This window comes from Bison bison, unplaced genomic scaffold (genome assembly GCF_000754665.1).
Source record: "Bison bison bison isolate TAMUID 2011002044 unplaced genomic scaffold, Bison_UMD1.0 scf7180017864116, whole genome shotgun sequence".
In the NCBI taxonomy this organism is placed as follows: domain Eukaryota; kingdom Metazoa; phylum Chordata; class Mammalia; order Artiodactyla; family Bovidae; genus Bison; species Bison bison.
The window spans coordinates 1,104,025-1,121,225 of NW_011494688.1; the positions used below are offsets into that span (position 1 = coordinate 1,104,025).

The 17,201-nt window shown below is 41.3% G+C and overlaps 1 protein-coding gene across 4 annotated transcripts in view; it reads right to left on the reverse strand.

The window, feature by feature from the left end:
• ANK3 (ankyrin 3, node of Ranvier (ankyrin G)) overlaps positions 1 to 17,201 on the reverse strand; it is a 381,124-nt gene that overhangs the window by 199,253 nt on the left and 164,670 nt on the right. For all 4 annotated transcript variants that reach the window (XM_010839398.1, XM_010839394.1, XM_010839395.1 and 1 more), the window contains exon 8: positions 4,716 to 4,814. In XM_010839398.1, coding sequence (XP_010837700.1) covers positions 4,716 to 4,814 — 99 coding nt within the window. The remainder of the gene's footprint in view (positions 1 to 4,715; positions 4,815 to 17,201) is intronic.

Genomic DNA, 17,201 nt, shown 5'->3' on the forward strand with positions numbered 1-17,201 from the left:
TGGGGTCTGAGAGCAGGTCACAGGGAGCCTCAGTCATCCCCATCACGTGGCTGACGCTGCCAGCCCCTGCTGTTTCCTTGCTCCTCCCCATCTCTATTCATCTCAGCTTTGCCAGCCTCTGGTTGGGTGAGACCCAAATGGGTCCTTAGCTCAGTTTCCTGAAAGGCTGGGGAGGCTGGCTGCTCACTCTGTTCTCCCTTTCTTGGTGAGAAAAACTTCTTCCTACTTGGGGAGGCTCACCCTTGGCCCTGAGTAGCGCTGGCCCAGGGGATCAGAAAATCCCATGGACGGAGGAGCCTGGTAGGCTGCAGTCCATGGGGTTGCTGAGGGTCGGACACGACTGAGCGACTTCACTTTCACTTTTCACTTTCATGCATTGGAGAAGGAAATGGCAACCCACTCCAGTGTTCTTGCCTGGAGAATCCCAGGGACAGTGGAGCCTGGTAGACTGCCATCTATGGGGTTGCACAGAGTCGGACACTACTGAAGCGACTTAGCAGCAGCAGCAGCAGCGGCAGCAGGGGATCAGATGCTGCAGGCTAGCTTTTTGTGAGTTATTTTCCGGTGTTTTGTTCCACTGTGCTGCTTAAGTTTCTTCTTCTTAAAAAAAACAAAAAGTATTTATTTATTTGGCTGTGTCAGGTCTTAGCTGCAGTACGCGGGATCTTTGATCTTCACTGTGGCATGCGAAATCTAGTTCCCCAACCCAGGATCAAACCTGGGCCCCCTGCATTTGAGAGCGTGGAGTCTTAGCCACTGGACCACCAGGGAAGTCCTTGCTGCAGTCCTTGCTCCTAAGCTCTCCCTGAGCTCTTTTTGATAGTGTATCCTTGTCTAATTGTTGATCTTTGTGGGTGGTGGGGGCTGGGGTCTCATACTTCACCATCTTGGTTACATCACCCCAACATATATCACCACCCCAACTTTCACTGTAGCTAATTATTCTTAAAGTCACAACATCCGGTGCCCCAGCAGTGGGGAAAGCCTGTGAAGTCATCGGAACAACTCACCATCTGTACTGAGATGGAAACTAAAACTCAGGAGGATGAACTTTCCTAGGGTCATGATTTCACTTGCTGGTCACACTTAAGACTAGAGATCAGGCACCAGGGTAGAAAAAATTCACTCTCATCCTGCTTTTCCAGCTGGCCAGGTCTTGCTCAGATCCCAACCTACATTACTCTGACTACAATTCAAGTTTACTTCCCTGATTGAAAGGGCAGTAAGAGTCTGCTTTTGAACCAAATCCTTTATCAGATTAGCAACACACGCACAGAACACAGCAAGCCAACGAGGGGGTCCCTTGGAGTGTGCTGAGTGAACTCTCTAAATCTAGGGCGTTGGTGTGTAGCAGGTCAGACTGTTGAAGCAACGAGGTAGCTACACAAGTAGGAAGTATCTGGCAGGAAGGAGATGGGTAGATAACAATATTTATTTTCTCAAGAGCTACTGGATTGAATCATTCAAACTTGTATTTATAAAAAACAATTGCTTTCCGTTTTCAGGCTTGTCCCTAGGGCTTTCTGAATTTTATGGCTCCCTCCTTTTCACTGACACTCTGAGTCACTACTCAGTCATTTCAGCAAGAGAGAAGGGAAGCTTTGATGAGAACACAAAATAGTTGACATATCGGGGGTATGTACTATGTTTTCTTCCATACAGTCTGCCAGGAATTCAGTTTGTTCTCGAGTGACACCACCCGTCCACCCCAAGCAGGACAACAACAGGAGAATGACAATAGAGGCATGACCATTCTGTTCCTCTAAGTTTTCCTCACATCCACACAGCACTCACATAACACAGGAGAAAAGCAACTCCATGTTGAAACCTAGTGACTGGGAAAAAGGACTCTACATTTTGTTTAAAATAAGACAGGCTTAAGTGTATATTGAATTTGCTTATGTCCCATATTCTGCATGTCTGATGCTTTTGTCCAGAAGCGTTTGTATGTTTCATTCTAGCCTCCCCCGTGACACCACGTGCCCCTTTAATATGGGACCTGAATTTCCTACATACCCGGTCCTCTTCCTGTTGTACCAAATGGAAGAAGTAAGTGTTTGATAAATGATGCAAAATTACTGGCAAGCAATTTTGCTGTTCTGGTGATTGATGACTAAATCAAGAGAGGGAGAAATATGGTCATTTCTAATCCATACACTTCATTAAAATCCAGCTGGATAGCCAAGTATAACTATACAAGTTTCTCTGTTCTGCTCAGCTCCAGTATCCCTCCTCACTCTTCACAAATATTTCTGTATTCACAAATGACCCTCTACCTCTGCAGGTAACCAAGAGGCATTAAGTGATGATTATCTAACTTATTCTTTTTTGCAACCGCTCCTGTACTCAGCAGAACACCCCTGCCACTTAAAGCAACAGGTCTAGCCTACTGCTGATGGCTTCTTAGCAAATAATGTCAGGTCAATGCAATAAGACCTCGCTTCAATTTACTTCCCCAGTCAGAGAGTCTTGTAGCGGGTAAACCCTCATCTTCCTTCATTCCCCTCTCCAGAAAGCTTGTTTCTTTTATGCTACACACAAGGCATAAAACTTTCAGGTTCAACAATACTAAGACAAAGAAGTCTGGTCTCCTGTCAAATACCCAGGGCTGGGCTATCCTCAAGTCAGAGTATACAACAGACAAATGATCAATCAGCTTCATGAGGGCAGGGGAGGGGGCTTGTGGGCTTTCTCCATGACTTAGCCAAGTCTGGCCCACAGTAGGCATTCAATAATCATTAATTGCTTGAGTGAATACATGTAGTGAAAGATAAAGTACTGAATCAAGGACTACAGGAACCAAGTCAGGGTTACTGGACCAGTTTTAGAAATATCAGGATTCTTGGAAAGAGGAACCACAGGATTGCAGGAGATACAATTACAAGACAGGGATAACTCTGCAAAACCCTTAGAGAGGAGGATATTTATAAGAGCACATTTTGCTCTTAAATGAAATGTTGAACAAGAAAATCCCTGGTCAGAAGTTAAATGTTAACTGGAGCTCTGAATTATACGGGCACACCTCATTTTACTGTGCTTTGCTTTATTGCCCTTTGCAGATACTGCTTTTCTCTCTTTTTTTTTTTTTACAAGTTGAAGGTTGGCGGCTACCCTCATCAGGCAAGGCCATTTTTCCAACCATTTCCTCACTTTGTGTCTGTGTCACATTTTTGTGCTTCTTGCAACATTTCAAACTTTCTTCTTATTATATTTGTTATGATAATCTCTGGCCAGTGGTTCTTATGTTACTATTGCAAAAAGATTATAACTTGCTAAAGGCTCCAATACTAGTTAGGATTTTTTTTTTTTTTAGCAATAAAGTACTTTTTAATTTAAAGTATATACACTCTTAAAGACAGAATGCTTTTACACAATAGACTATAATATGGTATAAACATAACTTTTATACACATTAGGAAGTCCAAAAATTCCTGTGACTTGTCTTTTTGCAATACTGCTTCACCGCAGTGGTCTGGAACCAAAGCTGCAATATCTCTGAGGTGTACATCTACTAGCAACGGCTGGGATTTATTTCTGGTCTACTTTATGCCAATACAGTTTACAAACATTAGCTTGAGCACTGCAACAAGCCTTCAAGGAAGCCATTAATCTTATTTTCAGATACAGAAACTGCATGCAGAAGGTTACATCACCTCATCAAACTAAGCCAACCAGCTAAAGCTCACCTTCTGGGATTCCAACTTGATTCTAAGTCTCACTTCTTTCCCCTCCCCACAACAGTGCCTCACACCAAACAATTAACATGGCAAAACACCTGCCTAGACTGACCTATGTTGAAAAAATTTGTTAAATTGTGGTTAAAAAAACCCACAGTATAAAATTGACTCTCCTAACCACTTTTAAATGCACAGTTAAGTAGTATTAGCTATATTCATGTTGTATAACATCTCTAAAACTTTATCTTACAATACTGACACTCAACAACTCCCCATTTCCCTGTCCCTAAGCCTCCAGCAAGTGCCATTCTATTTCTGTTTTGATGTGTTTACTGTTGGTACCTCTGTAAGTGGGACATACAGTATTTGTACTTTTGTGACTGGTTTCTGTCACTTAGCATAATGTTCTCAAGACTCATTCATACTGGGGAATTGACAGGATTTCCTTATAAGGCTGAATAACATTCCACTGTATGTATATAACGCATTTTCTTTAACCATTTTCTATCCATGGATATTGGGTTGCTTCCACCTCTTGACTATTACATGGCTTCAATTACTTCTTTCAATTGTTTGGGGGTGTATACACCAAAGTAGACTGCTGGATCATATGCTGGTTCTATTTTTAGTTTTTGGAGGAACCTCCATACTGTTTTCCATAGTGGCTGCACCAGCAGTGTGCAAAGGGAGACAGATTTGTTTTTAAATAAAATGTCAGTTTTATAATCAAACTGGCCCAATAGCTCTGTCTGCAGTATCAAGTAGTGATTAAATACTTAAAAATTTAACTCAACAAAAACTCTGGACCTAAGCCTTAGTTTCTATAATTAAATCCCAGTACTATTTAAATGTATATTAAAGCTTTATAAATGGGGATCATTACCTCATTATAAGAAGAATCAGCTTAGCAGTCATTTTCTAAGAGACGACAACAAAGGAAATAACAAAGCCAGGGCTGAGCCAGCAACAAAGGTATTAGTAGAAGCAGACCTGCTTCCTGAAAATAAGCATAAGCAAGTACCTAAGTTGCACCCTTACCCTTGTTTTGGCATCAATTTTAGCTCCTCGATCAAGCAATAGTTTTACCATGTTGGCATTTCCTCTTTTTGATGCAACATGTAGAGGAGTGATGTCATTCTGTGCAAGAACAGAAACAGAAAGTACAGTGTTATTATTTTGAGTTCAAGCAAAACATTTCTTCCCAGCCTTCTCCAACATCTCACATTTCTCTTATTTTTTTTTTTAAATATCCATTGTGAACAGAATGCTTCCCAACATCTTTGTCTGATGGTAATTTTACTCAGAATGAGACCCCCCCAAAGGGATGAATTTTAAGGGACACTCTCAGTGGGGGTAGGGCCCAAGTTTATGTCATTTGTTTGATGGGATGGTTATTGTTTTTGTTCTAACATCCTGTGCCTTTAAGTCCATGTGTTTTCCTGTAAATGTGAATGATGCATGCTGGCTACTGAATGGTTGACTAAATGGTGGATTAGTCATCTGAGATGCAGTGGAAGGGGTGTCATGTTACTCAGAACCAGCTCTAGGTCATCTGAGTGCAAGCTGTCAAGGAGAGAGGAGAGTAACTCAAACTGGGAAGTCTGTCAGTGTCCTGCAAAGTCACAGGGCTTCCCATGCACAATGGGCTTAAAGTGTTCACAGGCGCTTATTAGCAATTTCACAGAAAACGACTATGTTGATTAAAACAAACAAACAAACAAAAAAACTACTGTTGAGGACAGATGTATTGTCAGGACAATCTGACATTCCAATCACGATCCCTTGGGTACCACAGTTTTCCTCCATATAGCGACAGGTTCTGTGACTGTCTCCAGACTGTCAAGGAAATATGTGTACACAGTGAAAACATTTTCTCTTTTGGCTCCTTCTTCTTGATTGGCAACAATATGGGTTTAAGGTCTGTAATTCACAGAAGTCAATTACATGATAAATGAACTAGGCTCATAAGTATTTACATTCCTGTCATGTGATAGCAAATACAAAATAATAGCTACGAGGTATTGATTCATTTCCTATGAATTATGCAGTGTTAAACTTTTTACTGTCTCAATGAGTTTTCATAATCCTCACAATATCACATATAATCTGAATCACAATGTCCATTCTACAGATTAGAAACAGCTAGCAAAACCAGGATCCAAATTAAAAGATGACTCAAACTAATGGGCTTCCCTGGAGGCTCAGATGGTAAAAAATCTGCCTGCAATGCAGGAGACTCAGGTTCAATTCATGCTTTTGAAAAAAAGATCTCATAGTGAAAATTTTCAAAAAGACCAAAGTTTGAGAGAAAGCCACAGTGAGCTTAATGCACTCAACACTCTGGCTCAATAATCATCAAACATTTGCCAATATTATTCCTTTTATATTCTCTACTATATTTTTCTGACTGAAGGAGTTGGAGAGTAGAAAGCAAATCCTAGGTATCATATTATTTCACCCACAAATACCATATCATAATTTAATTATCTTGAATAGATAAGGATATTTATGAACAACTAATCACAATATCATTATATGTAAGTACAAATAATCCCTTCAAAACACCAAGATCTCTTCTATATTTAAATCATCTCAGTAGAGTTGTTCAAATAGAAGATACACATCTTGGGACTTCCCTGGCAGTCCAGTGGTTAGGACTCTGTGCTTCCACTGCAGGGGGTGCAGGTTGGATCCCTGTTTGGGGAACTAAGATCCTGCAAGCTGTGTGGCCAAATTTTTTTTCAAAAAGTAAAAAGAAAATCCAAAAGAACCTTTGGATATTAGAAGAAGAGGGCTTGCGAGATGTGTGGACACAGATCAATACAGAAACATCGACTGTTTAAACAAAAAGAAGATCCACAAGTTGCATTAGGTTGAAATATACCTTAAGTTTCTTTGAATCTCCACAGGTGTCCTACTCCACTTTTGATTTTCCATGCCCAGGTATTTTCTGGAAAAACTGGGTGGTTTATTGTGTAGAGTTTTCTACATTTTAGATTTGGTTGGCTGACTGCATCCTTATGGAGTGTTATTACTTTTTTTTTTTTGTATTTTCTATGAACTTTCCTAGTTAAATACTTTATAACATTATACATTCTCACATCTGAACAACTCTTTATCTCATTTTTCTTAGGTGCTATTGCATAAATCAGTTCCATAATAATTAGTTCATTAAATCAAAGAAGGAGAAAGAGATCTGAATAAACCAAATGTGGCTTAGTAATGTTGGCGGGGAGTGGACACGCCTAATATTGCTCTAGACCAAGCGGTAGACACACTTTTTCTGCAAAGGGCCAGATATCAACTGTTTCTGGCTGTGCAGGTCATACCACTTGTACTGCAATTTGTCAGTGTTGCCTTTGGAGTGATAAAGCAGCCCCACGCAATAGGCACAGAAATGGGAGTGACTGTGTTCCAATAAAACTTTATTTATAAAACAGCTGGTAAGCTGGATTTGGCCTGTAGGCAGTAGTTGGTTGACCTGTGCTCTAGACTCATCAGCTTGTGGTTGAAGGTTTCAATGGTGTGTAACAGGTGACAAGTGTTAGTCACTCAGTTGTATCTGACTGTGACTCCATGGACTGTAGCCTGCTGGCTCCTCTGTCCATGGAATTCTCCAGGCAAGAATACTGGAATGGGTAGCCATTCCCTTCTCCATGGGCTCTTTCCAATCCAGGGATTGAATCCAGGCAAAGGAAGTAAAACTATATAGGTTGTGCCTTGTGTATACTTTGGCACTCTTTGGTGCACATGATTTGGGGTATGAATGAAGTTGGCAGAAAGAAGCTTCCTGATGACTTTTTTGATGGTCTTACTTGTCTCTAGCAGAGACATTACTTTGCCAACAAAGGTCCGTCTAGTCAAGGCTATGGTTTTTCCTGTGGTCATGTATGGATGTGAGAGTTGGACTGTGAAGAAGGCTGAGTGCTGAAGAATTGATGCTTTTGAACTGTGGTGTTGGAGAAGACTCTTGAGAGTCCCTTGGACTGCAAGGAGATCCAACCAGTCCATTCTAAAGGAGGTCAGTCCTGGGTGTTCATTGGAAGGACAGATGTTGAAGCTGAAACTCCAGTACTTTGACCACCTCATGCAAAGAGTTGACTCATTGGAAAAGACCCTGATGCTGGGAGGGATTGGGGGCAGGAGGAGAAGGGGATAACAGAAGATGAGATGGCTGGATGGTATCACCGATTTGATGGACATGAGTTTGAGTAAACTCCGGGAGTTGGTGATGGACAGGGAGGCCTGGCGTGCTGTGATTCATGGGGTCACAAAGAGTTGGACATGACTGAGCGACTGAACTGAACTGAACTTGTCTCTGTTGTCTGAGTACAAGTATATAAATGAATCAAGCAGCACGGAGGAGGAATTCTAGGCCTGAGACAGGAAATGGAACATCAGGTTAGGTCTATAGGAAACAGGAGAGCTTACTGAGCTCAAAGTGAGATATGACACGAAGACCTCATCACTCCCCAGCACGAGTCAGGGCTGACATGCTATTTCCCTTTAAAAATGTGTCCTTGCCTGGTGGAGAAGGACTTAATTAACCTTTATCACAAGTAGGCTAATTTTAGTGAGAGGAAGAGCTCTATTTTTAATTTTGCTCTCTTCCATATTCATGGACTCTCTCTTATGGTGATGTGTAGATGTCAAAAGGGTGCCTTGAAATTCAAACTCCCACTTTTTTCTACACCTCTCTGACCCCTCCTAGAGGAATACTTTATATTTCTATAGCACTTAGAAAGTGTTCTAAATTACTTATGTAATTTCATTTTACCTTCACAACCATCTATTGAAGTAAGATACATATAATTAATCCCATTTGATAAATAAACTGAGGAATAGATCTGGTGGGTAATCTGCATATTAAGAGACAGCTAATGAGAGGCAGAATCAGAATTCAGTTTTCTAGACCCTCAGAGGTGGGGTGTGTGAGTGTGTGTATTTTCAGTCAGAGATCATAATAGCTTTGCTTAAAGACTATGTTTCTCAACTCTGTCCAGTGAAGCTTCTAAAAGAAACACATACTTTTGTACTCCTGAGTCAGGCAGTGACCTCTTCTGTCAAATAGGAACAAGTCAAAATGAGAGTGGGACCTTTGGACAGTCAACAGGATGTTTCTATTTAGGTTCCTCAGTTAACCAATAAAGATTTTTTATGTCCTACTAGGCGCCAGGCCCAGTGTTGCATTTCCATTACACAAGGGAACCACAAAATTATGCAATCCCAACAAATCAAGAGTCCAATGCTATGAGAGATAAAAAGGCTTGTTTAGGAGACCTCACTAGTGGCTCAGGAAATGTGAACAATATGCCTGCTTTCTGGGATGCAGGCTGCCTGTATGTATGAGGAACCTTCAAATCTACCACTGAGGCAGGAGACAGAGGAGCCCCACACGGAGCAGCTGGAGTCTGACCCCTGTGGACAGACACTCCAAGATGAAGATAATAGCAGGAGGGAGGAGAAGCTGAGCCCTGTCCGGATAAAAGATAAGAGACCACATATTCCTCATTCTTGAGATCAAGGAAACCTTCCCAACTACACATGCACAGAAAGACTCCTTGGGGGCCAAAAGGGAGGGGCTACCACCCCACAATAGGCAATGTCAACCTTCCCACAGTCCTCTTCACTAGAGCCCACCTTGGCTAAGAGAGGCATGTACACACAGGGTACACACACAGGGAGGACCCTGACTTAAACCAAATATGGACTCAGAGCCAGGCAAAGCAAGAAGACTGGCTAGAGGAAACCCAGAAGAAATGCCCCAGAACAGTGATCCAAACTACCAAAAAAGGTGTAACACTTTCTGAATTCACCCGTGAGTCTATTCACACGTACTCCTTTTTCCTCCTAATAAACAATTATTTAGGTGCTTCCCTGGTGGCTCAGATGGTAAAGAATATGCCTGCAATGCAGGCGACTCGAGTTCGACCCCTGGGTTAGGAAGATCCCTTGGAGAAGGAAATGGCAACCCACTCTAATATTATTGCCTGGGAAATCCCATGGACAGAGGGGCCTGGTGGGCTACAGTCCATGGGGTCACAAATGGTCAGACACAACTTAGCAACTAAACCACCACCACTTAGTTGTTCACCACTTTCTCTTTGTGGAAATTCATTTCTACAAAGACAACGGGCCAATGGCTTGTCACTGGCTATTGGTCATCATGATCTGGGGACTAGGATTCAGCATTCTCACTGCCGTGGCCTGACTTCAATCTCTGACCAGGAAACTGAAATCCTACTTCATGCTGCTGAATACTAAGGCCACTTTAGATCACAACCACAGACACAAGGCCAAGGTTAGTTGCCATGGTAGAAAAGGCATGGATCCTGAGACAGCCCCAGGTCTGAGGCCTAGACACACGACCTAAGAGTGAAGCAGATCCAGAATGAAAGACCCCTCATCCCCACATGAACCTAGCCTAGTGTAAGAAGCAGCTGTGGTAAACTCCTAAGGTGGCACAGGAGCTTGGTCAGAGTTGAATTCTGTGCTACAAGTGTGCAGGAAGAGCTGAGTGCAGAGCACACCAACCAAGGAAAATCTCTGACTTGCTGGCCCCACTTCAGCATAAGGCGATGCGGTCCCCTCTAGTGGGAGGTGAAGCCTGTGGTGCAGACAAAATGAAATCTGGATCAACTCTGGACTCAACTGGTTTGTCTGTCCACATCTACAGCCTGATGGAAGAAGAAGCATGCCCGTTTCCAGGTATGGATATTTCCCTCAGTGTCTGCAGAGCGTCTACATTCTATCCAGCAGAACAGATGAACAACATGCATCAGAAGTTAAGGAGTTTCTGTCAAATGGAAACACTCAAGAAGATGACCACACTATCAAAAATGAAGCATTCCCAACCTGAGGGTCCACTGACAGATGAATGGATAAAGAAGATGTGGTCCATATATACAGTGGAATACCAATAAAGTATATAAACTCATATATACGGAATTTAGAAAGACAGTAATGATGACCCTATATGCAAGACAGCAAAAGAGACAAAGATGTAAGGAACAGACTTTTGGACTATGTGGGAGAAGGCAAGGGTGGGATGATACGAGAGAAGAGCACTGAAACATGTACATTACCATATGTAAAATAGATGACCAGGGCAAGTTCAATGCCTGAAGCAGGGCACTCAAAGCTGGTACTCTGGGACAACCCAGAGGGATGGGGTGGGAAGGGAGGTGGGAGGGGGTTCAGGATGGGGGGACACATGTGCACCTGTGGCTGCTGCATGTCAATGTGTGGTGAAAACCACAACATTGTAATTAACCTCCAATTAAAATAAAATAATCTAAAAAAAGATGTGGTACATATATACAATGGAATACTACTCAGCCATAAAAAATAAAACAATGCCATTTCTAGCAACATGGATGGTTATCATACTAAGTGAAGATTATCATACTAAGAGATTATCATACTAAGTGAAGTAAGTCAGGCAGAGAAAGACAAATACCACATGATTGTCATTTATATGTGAAATCTAAAAAATGATACAAACAAACTTGTTTAAAACTGAAAACAGGCTCACAGACTTCAAAAAAAACTTGAAGTTATTAAAAAGGAAAGGTGGAGGATGGGATGAATTAGGAATTTGGGATTAACATATACACACTACTATATATAAAATAGAGAATAAAGAAGAACCTACTGCATAGCACAGGGAACTCTGCTCAATATTCTGTAATAACCAATATGGGAAAAGAATCTACGAAAGAATGGATATATGTAAATCTGAATCACTTTGCTGTACACCTGAAACTAACACAATATTATAAATCAACTACACTCCAATATAAAATAAAAATAAAATTAAAAAGAAATGAAGCATTCCTTTGACGGACTTACCAGTAAATTACACAGCTGCAGGGAGAATCAGTGAACTGAAAGAAAGATGCACTGGTATGAAGGATCCAAAGTGAAACACAAAGCAAAAAGAATGGAAAGAAAGAATGGAGCCCACAAGAGCTGTGGGATGATATAAGACAGCTGACTGGAATCACATAAGGAGAAGAGAGAAAATACAGCAGAAGAAATACCTGAAGAGATCATGGTCAAGAATTATCTCAAAGCAATGAAATACATTAAACCACACCTTTATGGATTTGTATTCTCATTTGTATAATGGATATAATACCTCCAGTGCCTCCATCACAGAACTGCCAAGGGGACAAATGAGGTAATTCACATGGAAAAGGAAAAGGGAAACTCATTGGTATTTCATATCTCTTATCTCATTTAACTCCCACAAAAACCTTAATAAGAGGTACTAATACTTTTTTCTTTATGTTACAGATGAGGAGACTAAAACCCAAACAAATCAAAATAACTTGTCAAAAGGTCACAAAGCTGCAGTAATCTGACTCTTAAGTTCATGATTCCCTTGCTAGACTAGACCATGCCACCCCTGAACTTCTAAGCAGCTGCAAACACAACTAATTCTTACTATCAGCACTTTTCTGGAGTACCTCACAGTGTACTAAGAGATGGAATGTATTGTGGTCAGGATATTCAGGAGCTGAGAGCTAATATTCTATATCCAGACTGCTTAGATTCATATCCCAGGCCTGCTCCATACCAGCTGCATAAGCTTAGGAAAGTGTATTTAATTTTCCTGTATCTGCAAAATTAGGTAATGATAATATTGATATCTATACTATAGAATCATCATGAGCACTAAGTTAGTTAATAAGCACAGTCTTAAGAATGGTGCTTGGCATTTATTAAACACAAGTGTCACCTATTACATTATCATAGAGACATTTAAAAATACATGAGATGACTGCATCTCACAAAGACATTATGAAATAGTTTGGGTGGAAAAGACATGCAGATCTGAACCTGTGGGTGACTCTGCTGCTGCTGCTCAGTCGCTCCAGTCGTGTCCGACTCTGTGCGACCCCACAGATGGCAGCCCACCAGGCTCCGCCATCCCTGGGATTCTCCAGGCAAGAACACCGGAGTGGGCTGCCATTTCAGGAAGGTGCTAAACCAGCAGTTCTTAGGATGGATGCAAAAGTGTTACAGAAGTGTGGGCTAAATCTGTGAAACTTTAGAAGGCCTGTGGCTGAGCTCAGCAGCGAAAGAGAGGCAGGGGTGCCGTAGCTGATAGAGACACCGGTAGCATTTAACTTGATATGTGATAGGACCCAATGGAAAACATGTGAGTGCCATATTGAGAAACAGGGACCTGCACAAAACAGCTACCTCTGCTGGGAAACGGTGGAATTGCTGGCTTATCTCTTCTCGCCTCAATTCTCACTGCAAAACCAAGCTGAATAGGAGCCAAGCTCCTTTACAAAATAGTCACCAAAGCAAGATCGTTTCTGCAACTCCCCAAAGTGAATTCAGCTCCATTTGCTATGTTACTATGTTATTTGCTATGCTGTAATAAACAGCAGACTTTTCATTTAAATATATAAAGGGCAGTTGATTACTGATCTCCTCCAACCTCTCCCCTTTCTCTCTTTCTCTTAAAAACTGTCAGGGGTGGTTACCACTGAGTGACAGAATAAGTGGATGGTATCAATCAAAGTTTTCTGCATAGTTAGAGATGATGATTCGTTTAGTTTAGCTCCTTGATATGGTTGAAACTGAAAACAAATTATAAATTAATTAAATGTTGAAAGGGAATCTGATACCCTCTTCTAACTCTTCCCATTTATATTAAATTTCACCTCTAAGTTATTACTAGGTTTAAAAATTTCAAAGAACAAACAAAATTTCAGAATATGAAGACTTCAATGTGCTAATGACTTGTATTTAAAACACACATTTTAAGATTTGTATGTTTTCTCATTCTGTTCTCTTGTACTTCATCCTTATTCCCTAGTGTAAACAGCAACAAGAAAATGATGAGTAAATGAATCACAGAGAAAGCACCAGAAAGACATTTAAGCAAGGCTTGCCAGCATCCTTTTTTGTCCCATAGATGCCTATCTTTTGAAAAGTCTTTTAGCTTCTGAGAGAAGCAGTTGAAGAACAGCACGTGCCACCCCCAAATAGGCCTCTTTGACTTACAGATTGTATTGAACTCTCTGTTCTGCTCTTCTCTAAAAACGGGGCACACATTTCCCTTTGTAAAGGTGTCTCCTCTCCATTTCCAGGAAGAAGAGAATGCCTCTTAATCAACACAGACAATCTGAGTTTAATCTGCCTAACAGAGCTTACTAAACTATTCTTCCTTCTCAGTAGCACTCCAGGTACCCAATACCCTGCATATATTTACCTTCCCACAATTTACCACCCCTAGAACACAAGCTCCCTTTCCTTTATCTTGTCACTTTTCCACAACTTTATTGCTGCTAAGTTGCTTCAGTCATGTCCGACTCTGTGCGACCCCATAGACGGCAGCCCACCAGGCTCCCCCGTCCCTGGGATTCTCCAGGCAAGAACACTGGAGTGGGTTGCCATTTCCTTCTCCAATGCTTTATTACTCATTGTTAAAATGTCATATAAGCCTCCAGAGTTTAATTGCCCGCTTTGGGCCTTCACTTCTTTTCTATGAAGGCTTCTATTAACATACATAACCTTCGTCTGGTTAATCTGTCTTTTGTCCATTTAATTTGCAGAACCCCAGAAACTAAACCTAGGAGGGTAGAGGAAAATATTTTTCTCCTTCCTAAGATGACATCTACTAATCTCCAGGCATGGAACAGGTACTCAATGCATGTTTGATAAGTGATAGATTTTGATACAATGTTGGAAACAAATACAGAATTGAATTTGTTCCCTTTAATTTCCTTGAAATACAAAAATACTTTTTGGTAAAATTTTGTGAGGGAACAAATTTTGTCACCCCAAAATGGGTCTCTTTGGCATGCAGATTTCTTTCAAGCTGCAAACAATCAAGGCCCAGGAAGAACCTTTGACCTTCCCCCTAACTGTCTAAAATAAATTATATAGAGGGACTTCCCCGGTGGTGCTGTGACTGAGACCCCAGGCTCCCAGTGTAGGCAGTCCTGGTTCTAGATCCCATATGCCTCAACTAAAGATCCTGTATGCTGCAACCTAGACCCTGTAGCCAAATAAATAATCAATAATTTTTTTTTAAGAAGAATTTAGATAGAGGGCCTATTCCTTGATAGAGCTATAACTAGATATTTGAAAAGAATATGGGTTAGATGTGGTATGGGGATACCAAACCACAAGAGAAGACTCTGCACATGGACATCACCGGTTGGTCAACACCGAAATCAGATTGATTATATTCTTTGTGCCAAAGATGGAGAAGCTCTATACAGTCAGCAAAAACAAGACCACGAGCTGACTGTGGCTCAGACCATGAACTCCTTATTGCCAAAATCAGACTTAGATTGAATAAAGTAGGGAAAACCACTAGACCATTCAGGTATGACCTAAATCAAATCCCTTACAATTATACAGTAGAAGTGATGAATAGATTCAAGGGATTAGATCCGATAGACAGAGGGCCTGAAGAACTATGGACGGAGGTTCCTGACATTGTACAGGAGGCAGGGATCAAGATCAACCCCAAGAAAAAGAATTGTAAAAAGGCAAAATGGTTGTCCAAGGAGGACTTACAAATAGCTGTGAAGAGAAGTGAAAGGCAAAGGAGAAAAGGAAAGATATACCAATTTGAATGCACAGTTCCAAAGAATGGCAAGGAGAGATAAGAAAGTTTTCTTCAGTGATCAATGCAAAGAAATAGAGGAAAACAATAGAATGGGAAAGACTAGAGATCTTTTTAAGAAAATTAGGAACACCAAGGGAACATTTCATGCAAAGATGGGCACAATAAAGGAAAGAAATGGAACGGACCTAACAGAAGCAGAAGATATTAAGGTGGCAAGATGAGGTGGCAAGAATACACAGAACTATACAAAAAAGATCTTCATGACCCAGATAATCATGATAGTGTGATCACTCACCTAGAGCCAGATATCCTGGAATGCAAAGTCAAGTGGGCCTTAGGAAGCATCACTATGAACAAAGCTAGTGGAGGTGATGGAATTGCAGATCAAATCCTAAAAGATGATGCTGTGAAAGTGCTGCACTCAATATGCCAGCAAATTTGGAAAACTCAGCAGTGGCCATGGGACTGGAAAAGGTCAGTTTTTATTGCAATCCCAAAGAAAGACAATGCCAAAGAATGCTCAAACTATCGCACAATTGCACTCATCTCAGATGCTAGCAAAGTAATGCTCAAAATTCTCCAAGCCAGGCTTCAATAGTCCATGAACTGTGAACTTCAAGATGTTCAAGCTGTTTTAGAAAAGGCAGAGGAATCAGAAATCAAATTGCCTACATCTGCTGAATCATTGAAAAAGAAAGAGTATTCCAGAAAAAATCTACTTCTGCTTTATTGACTATGCCAAAGACTTGACTGTGTGGATCACCACAAAATGTGGAAAATTCTTAAATAGATGGGAATACCAGACCACCTGACCTGCCTCCTGAGAAGTCTGTATGCAGGTCAGGAAGCAACAGTTAGAACTGGACATGGAACAACAGACTGGTTCCAAAAAGGAAAAGGAGTACGTCAAGGCTGTATATTGTCACTCTGTGTATTTAACTTATATGCAGAGTACATCATGAGAAACGCTGGGCTGGAGGAAGCACAAGCTGGAATCAAGATTGCTGGGAGAAATATCAGTAACCTCAGATATGCAGATGACACCACCCTTATGGTAGAAAGTGAAGAAGAACTGAAGAGCCTCTTGATGAAAGTGAAAAAGGAGAGTGAAAAATTTGGCTTAAAGCTCGACATTCAGAAAACTAAGATCACGGCATCTGGTCCCATCACTTAATGGCAAATAGATGGGGAAGCAATGGAAACAGTGAGAGACTTTATATTTTGGGGCTCCAAAAACATTGCAGATGGTGACTGCAGCCACGAAATTAAAAGACGCTTGCTCCTTGGAAGAAAAGTTATGACCAACCTAGAAAGCATATTAAAAAGCAGAGACATTACTTTACCAACAAAGTTCTGTTTAGTCAAAGCTATGGTTTTTCCAGTAGTCATGCAAGTACGGATGTGAAAGTTGGACTATAAAAAAGCTGAGCGCCGAAGAACAGATGCTTTTGAACTGTAGTGTTAGAGAAGACTCTTGAGAGTCCCTTGGACAGCAAGGAGATCCAACCAGTCCATCCTAAAGGAAATAAGTCCTGAATATTCATTGGAAGGACTGAATCTGAAGCTCCAATACTTGGGCCATCTGATGTGAAGAACTGACTCATTTGTAGAGACCCTGATGCTGAGAAAGATTGAAGGCGGGAGGAGAAAGGGACGACACAGGATGAGATGGTTGGATGGCATCACTGACTCAATGGACATGAGTTTGAGTAAACTCCAGAGTTGGTGATGGACAGAGAGGCCTGGCGTGCTGCAGTCCATGGGGTTACAGACAGTCGGACACAACTGAGCGGCTGAACGGAACTGAACTGTGGTATGGGGGAACTCAGCAGGGCCTAGAGATCAGAGTCCACTCTGTATCCTATTTTCTCTGCCTAGTCCACCAAACACTCACATGTTTACCAAACATTTGAATTTTCATCTCC